We start from the raw sequence: 7,402 nt of genomic DNA on the forward strand, positions 1-7,402 counted from the left end.
ACTTGTAACAAAGGTTTGGGCACTAAGCAAGCGTTCGTGCACTCAGTACGAGACGCCTATTGGCCAAAAAATCATGTATCCAGTACTTTTTTCCATGCATTCAAATGTAGAAATAACATCCAGAAATGCAGCTCAAATACTGTGTCTGCATGTTTAATACATGATGGTGTATCATTTTGGATGCTAATCCATGATGCAAGAGCAGCATGCCCCAAAAACTGCATCAACCGTGAAAATTAGTGGAAAATAGGGTCCTTTATATACAAGTCATCCTGTGATGATCTCAATTTCCAAAGAACTTGGAAAGTTATGGCCGAGCTATAATCCATAAAAACAAGGATAGGTATTAAAGCAACCCATGCAATGCTCTTAAAATTTGGTGACATTGACTCATGATATTTTTTGTAATCCTTGAGCTGCAGCAGAGAGTAACCCCCAAGTTTTTGTAGTAGCTACTAAAACCAATCCAGAGACTATTACTGTCATCCATTTAACAAAGTACAAATGCATAATCATACTAATTTTCCAGTTGTTCCTTTTGATAAAGGAACCACTGGATCCACTTACCAGTGGTTCCTTTATCATAAAGGAAAGCATATGCAATGCAGAAACAAAAATGGATAAACACTTCATGAATTTGGCATCAATTACTTAGAGGGATACATGTATTTTACTTGACTAACATCAATGGGTCAATATTACTCAGGCTGCCAGGAGACCACTTGAAGCCATATTTCCTGTACGTCCTCTTTCATGTATTAATTCACATCTTTTTTTCCCCCTTTTTCTCTTTCTTTTTTCATGTTAGGTAACAGTAATATCAAATTGAGGATAGGCGACCCTCTTTTTTTATACAGTGCTCTGGGTTTACATTTTGTTTGTTTTTGAGGATCCAATATTGTGCCAAGCTAAGAATCTCCTGTAACATTGTACATTGTTTATATAGCATGGAGGAATTTCTAATTTCATTATCCCTTATCAAAAAGGAAAGATAAGAACAATCAAAGACAAAAACAACTAACTTGTACCTCAGTTTACAATACAGTTCGACCTTGATTATCCGGCCTCCTTTTATCCGGAAATCTCTATTATCCAGATGCGTTCACACAGTGAAGGACTTTTTTTTTCATCCAAAAATTGAGAAAAAAACAGTGACTTTAACATCTTTTCATGGATCTATTTCACTAATTTCATAAGATGTGCATGATAGGTTTCGCAATATCTAATGAGGTAAAACATGTATGATTTTTCAAATAGAGATATACTTCATTTTTGTGAAGAAGGGAATACAATTTTGCACAGGCTAGCATAGATTACACCACCGTTGCGGGGTACGCTACCTGCCTAGTTGCCAGTGCACTGGGACGGGAGCTTGGACGGCAGCCATATACATTAACATTGTGTCTCCCATATCCGGCCAATTCGCTTATCCGGATGAGCGTCGGTCCCGACATGGCCGGATAATAGAGGTCGAACTGTAATTATATAATGGATATCTGCCTTCTTTCTTTCGTTGTTTTGAGTATGTGATTTTTATGATATCATGCTTTACTTGTCCCTGGATTGTATTTTTTCCCTTTCTTAAACAAAAAGACAGGATATGTACATATTTATGCATTCCTGGAAACTGAGGTACCCAATCTCTGTCTTGCATGGAAACAGTATTCTTAATAGCTTTTTGTCACTTTTGAGAACATGATCTGTGATAAGGGCTGCCAATTCAATACAGTATCCTCTTTTCTCAATCGTGTGTGTGTGTGTGGGGGGGGGGGGGGGGGGGGGGTAAGAGAGTTTAAGATTTAATCTTTTTATTTATTATGTTACTTTCAATATGCTTCAACTTTAATGTCCTTATGTTAATACAGTTTACGATGAATGTATTTCTTTTTTCCACTAATTTTGAAGTGTTTGGTGTACAAGTAGTTGCAATATTTTATTGGCCCTGAATTTGGAGAGATCACAGAAGATGTTTCTGTTTCTGTCAAAATGTAATACATCTGCAAATACTTTATGTGTGACCATTTAATTCACAAGGAATGATAGAGGACCAGTATATAACTTACATTTACATATCACTTCTCATCCAGGCAAATTTGTCCTCATAATGATAGAAGTCTTGACCTGTGTTCATGTTATAAATCCTGAAATACATAACAGATGTGAACATGACATGAAAATGTAGACATGAAAATATTTTTATTTTATTACGTAAGTCTCCGATCGAGACTACATGTCTCATCGGGTGTAATATGAGATCCCGCTGGTCACGTGTGTGGCAATTCGTTGGCGCGTTTTGTGTGTGTGAAAAGGATTTTTCACAACCCTCGAATATTCAAGAATTTCGCGGAAATTCTTCCCTTCGGACTTATCAGAATAATGAAAGAACAGAAGGATAGAAGATCCGCTGGCGTGGCCGCGGAAAAAGAAAACAAAGAGAAGAAAACTGACCGCGCAGCGGCAGAATCTTCGGGCGAAAACAGAGCAGCAATGGAGTCACAACAGACGGTGAGTGCTAGCCAAGCTGACCGCGCAGCGGCAGCGAAAGGTACGGCTGCCAACACGGGCCGTGGACGGGGAGTACCGGCGGTGATGGAGGCTGGCGACCGCGCGGCGGTAGCGGCGACTCGGCCTCGGATTGCTACGAAATCCAACTCGTCAAAGTTGACAAATGATAACTTTGGGACCGTAAACAGTCGTCTTGATAGACTCGAAGGCTTGCTCTGTCAGTTCATGGAGGCTCTTCCCAGTAAAAGGGAAGGGGTGGCAGGCATGGGACATGCACAGCCAGACCGACATCTTGATCGCAGTGGAAGTGATTCAGCCTCTGCTTCAACTTCTAGCGTTAGTGCAGATTATGACTTGGCACATACAGAAGAAATGGATGTTGAGGATGATGACATGGTGCATGCCTTGAGTGCAGGGCATAGCTCAGAGCTGGAGTCGTGCGTGGATAGGGCAGAAGCACAGACAGTACCAGCTTTTGCTGCTAAATTTGCGGTGGCATCAGATATTGGACAGCCTCTTGATGAGGAGCTAGCAAGCTCTGTCAACTACTTGATGAGCCATCATCTGGAAGAGAAAGTGCTCGATGAGACAAGTAGCAAATACCCAGTGCCGTCGAACTGTCGAGGGATCGACACCCCGAAAGTGAATCAGACGATCTGGGACAACCTCTCTGCCCCTGTTCGTACGAAGGATGTGAAACTTCAGAGGGTCCAAAAATCCCTAACAAGAGGTATCTCGGCTTATGTCAGCCTGCTCGATCCAAGCAACATATCTCCCGAACAGCAAGACGTTCTAGCTTTGTTGTGCAACGCAAACTTTGAGATGAATGCTCTTCGTAAAGAATTGATCAAGCCGGATCTGAACGCGAAATTTACTCATCTCTGCAAACCAACAAACCCTGTAACCAAGTATCTCTTTGGGGATGACTTGGGCAAGCAAGTAAAGGACTTGCAAGACCAGCACAAAGCGGCGGCCGGAGTGATGAGAGGCGGGTTTAAAAGACCCAAGCCGGCCTATCACCCCTACCCAAGCCAAGGGTCTCAACGCAGATACAAGGATGCTGGTTGGGTGTCGCGGACATCCTACGCGGATTCGTCAGGGAGCACATCTAGGCCTTTTTTAGGCCAACGAAACCAGTGGAGGAAGAGGACCCCACAAGCTCCCCATACGTTTACCCCGACAGCGTCTCGAGAGGGACGCCAAGCCCCACAGTACCGGAAGCTCGGCCAAGGGCAGGGCAGGATGAAATAGAGCAACTCCCAAACAGTGATGAGGTAAGGGAGACAATAACATCTAATGTCAATGATATTGCAGTCGGAGGTCGACTGAAGCTACATATGCACAACTGGGGAGAGCTTACATCTGATACATATATTTTGCAAGCTGTACAGGGCTACAAGCTTGAATTTGACCCAGCTAAATATCCCCCTTGTAGGGAAAAACCCCTTCATGAATTCATAAGAAATTCTGAGGAAATGGCCTCGATTCAGGAAGAAATCAACAAGCTGGTTGAGAAAAATGTCATAGAAGCATGTGAACATGTAGAAGGGGAATTCATATCAAATATTTTCACAAGGCCAAAGAAGAATGGCGGCCTCAGGGTCATCTTGGATTTGACAGAATTAAACAAGAGTATTTTGTATCAGCATTTTAAGATGGATAATATCAAGACAGCTCTACCGCTTATTTCTCCGGGAGATTATTTAGCTTCAGTCGATCTCCGAGACGCATACTTCACGGTTCCTATCCACCCAGATTCTCGAAAATTCCTGAGATTTACATGGCAGGGAAGGTTATGGCAATTTCAAGCACTTCCCAATGGGCTTAGTTCAGCACCAAGGCTCTTTACAAAACTGCTAAAGCCTGTTTTGGCAACGCTCAGGGAGCAGGGCCACATTGTAATTGCATATCTAGATGATACACTTATCATTGCAAAAACTGCCGAGGAAATGCAGGCAGCAGTGAGCGCAACTACTAAGTTGCTATCAAATTTGGGGTTTATTGTTCACCCTGAAAAATCAGTTTTAGAGCCTACTCATGAGATTACCTTTCTGGGTTTCAATCTGAACACTCTGGATATGAGTGTTAGGCTTCCAAAAGAAAAACAGGAGAACATAAAGCAGTCTTGTAAAGAACTGTTGGCTACTGAGAAACCTGTTATCAGAACAGTTGCAAAGGTTATTGGACAACTAGTGGCATCATTCCCAGCAGTACAATATGGCCCTCTCTATTATAGAGCCTTAGAGAAAGACAAGATTCTTGCCCTTGCAAGGAACAAGGGACATTTCGATAGGCATATGACCTTGTCAAGAGAAAGCATCCATGAAATTCAGTGGTGGATATGGAACCTTGAGTCACAGTTTAGCCCAATGCAGAGGGCAAAACCAGATGTGGAAATCCACACAGATGCCAGTGGTAAAGGCTGGGGGGCAACAAATCTGTGCACTTCAACAGGTGGCAGATGGAATAGTGATGAGTTGAAAGAGGCAAATCAGAATAAAATTAACCTGCTAGAAATGGTAGCAGTTAGTCATGGGCTAAAAGCCTTTTGCTCAGAGAAAAGGAGCAATCATGTACTTGTTAGAGCAGATAACATAACGGCTGTCGCATATCTGAACAATATGGGTGGCACAAAATCTCCTGAATGTAATCAAATGGCCATTGATATTTGGGAATGGTGTATTAGTAAGGACATCTGGCTTACAGCTGCTCACCTACCTGGGCGATTGAATATTGAAGCAGATCGCATGTCTCGAAAATTCTCGGACAGCACAGAATGGATGTTGAATAAGAGCATATTTCAACGAATAATCAGGAGATTTGGTGTGCCTGAAATTGACATGTTTGCCTCCCGCCTAAATAAACAGGTAGACCGATATATTTCTTGGAGGCCTGAACCAGAGGCCTGGGCAGTAGATGCCTTCACAGTTGATTGGAGTCAGTGGGAGTTTTATGCCTTTCCCCCATTCAATCTAGTGCCAATGTGCTTGCAGAAAATTCAGAAGGATGAGGCATGTGGGATTTTAGTGGTGCCCAATTGGCCAACACAGGTTTGGTACCCTATCCTTAAGAGTATGCTGGTTGAGGAACCCATGTTAATTCGAAAGAGTAAGACATTATTATGTCAACCAGTTTCAGGCACCCCACATCCTTTGAATAATCACTTGTCTCTATTATGTTGCAGGCTTGGAAGGGACTTTACGCAGAGCAGGGCCTCACACAAAGGACAATAGACATCATAGCCGCGTCGTGGAAAGGATCCACTAAAGCACAGTACCAGGTGTACATCAGAAAATGGAAAAGATTTTGTGCAGAGAGACACATTAATTATTTGAATGTCCAAGTTTGTGATGTCCTTGCATTTCTTACAAATATGTTAGACAAAGAAAAAGTTGGATACAGTAGCCTGAATACAGCCAGGAGTGCCCTTTCCACGTTTCTCATAGTTGATGGTGGACGACAGCCTCTTGGGTCGCACCCACTTGTAAATAGGTTTATGAAAGGAGTTTTTCATTTAAAGCCGCCTGCTCCTCGCTACTCTTCTATCTGGGATGTTAAAGTCGTCTTGGACTACCTCAGAAAGCTGTCTCCATCCAAGGCACTTAATCTGAAGCAACTTACTCAGAAATTGACTATGCTGATAGCACTTGTTTCTGCACAAAGGGTGCAGTCTCTTCATGTTATCCACCTGGACAGGATGAGGTGGAAAAAATCATCTGTTGAGATTTCTTTTGAGAACACACTGAAACAAAACAAGCCTGGAAATACGGGATTCAGTGTCACACTAAATGCGTACCCTCCAGATAGGAGATTGTGCATAGTGAATTATATGAAAGAGTATGTGCAGCGGACACAGAATCTAAGAGGGATGGAGAGACATTTGTTAGTAGCTTATAAGAAGCCTCACCGTCGTGCATCAAAGCAAACAATTGCACGTTGGATTAAGACTGTCCTACATGACGCTGGTGTCGATACACAGATCTTCAGTGCTCACTCCACAAGGGCGGCCTCTACGTCAGCAGCACAAAGGAGTGAGGTGCCTGTGTCAGAAATCCTCTCAAGGGCTGGATGGGTGGCTGAGAAGACATTCCGCAAGTTTTATTGCAAGCCCTTACAAGATACTAACCAATTTGCCCAGGCTTTACTGAAAATGTGACTTGGCAACTTCAGTCTGCATATGGAATGGCAGTCTGCACAGAGTGCACAGGTATGTCTGTCTGTAGTGATGCCGTTGATGGCTTACAGATGTATTGTTCTGTACGTGACTACAGGGCTTTGAAATCTCATATTACACCCGATGAGACATGTAGTCTCGATCGGAGACTTACGTAATAAAATAGGAAGATTAAATGAGAACTTACCTGTTTGAAATTTAATCTTGATTTTATAAGTAAGTCGTAGAGAAGAGACTACATCCCTCCTCTTCCCACCCTGCGACTTACGTAGCCTTATGCAGGTAAAGTTCTCAACATCTTCATCTTCCTATCAATATATCCTGTAGTCTCGTACAGCTTTAAAAAATTGCCACACACGTGACCAGCGGGATCTCATATTACACCCGATGAGACATGTAGTCTCTTCTCTACGACTTACTTATAAAATCAAGATTAAATTTCAAACAGGTAAGTTCTCATTTAATCTTCCTATTAAAACTTATTTGGCATCAGTAAAAATGTACTGTGGGTGAAAGTGTCATGTATGTTCTACAATTAATGTGTCTTTCTTGATTCTGTTTAATTTATGGTAGAACAGTCCAACACGTCTTCTTTCTGACGAATTTTGTGAATACATGCCATGTGAATGAGATGTGAAGCAGGCATCACACTCTCCCAAAGTTGAGCGAAGATGGACGCACGATATACAAATTGTAGCAAATGTTCAAATTCGGCTCTGATCA

General features: G+C 42.4%; 1 protein-coding gene across 1 annotated transcript; it reads left to right on the forward strand.

Moving 5' to 3' along the window:
* Positions 1-2,195: 2,195 nt before the first annotated feature.
* Positions 2,196-5,738, forward strand: LOC139735287 (uncharacterized). Its single transcript, XM_071646043.1, has 2 exons — positions 2,196-3,779; positions 5,690-5,738. Exon 1 carries the CDS (start codon positions 2,377-2,379, stop codon positions 3,754-3,756), a length of 1,380 nt encoding a protein of 459 aa, XP_071502144.1. The 5' UTR covers positions 2,196-2,376; the 3' UTR covers positions 3,757-3,779; positions 5,690-5,738.
* The last annotated feature ends 1,664 nt before the right edge of the window (positions 5,739-7,402 follow it).

The sequence above is a fragment of the Diadema antillarum genome, unplaced genomic scaffold, assembly GCF_040938485.1.
Source record: "Diadema antillarum isolate AM-2024a unplaced genomic scaffold, OU_Dant_1.0 seq00000569_RagTag, whole genome shotgun sequence".
NCBI classification, from domain to species: Eukaryota; Metazoa; Echinodermata; class Echinoidea; order Diadematoida; family Diadematidae; genus Diadema; species Diadema antillarum.

Bases quoted from the DNA above. Each gene is read 5' to 3' on its own strand.
- LOC139735287 (XM_071646043.1), top strand. From the start codon at position 2,377: ATGAAAGAACAGAAGGATAGAAGATCCGCTGGCGTGGCCGCGGAAAAA.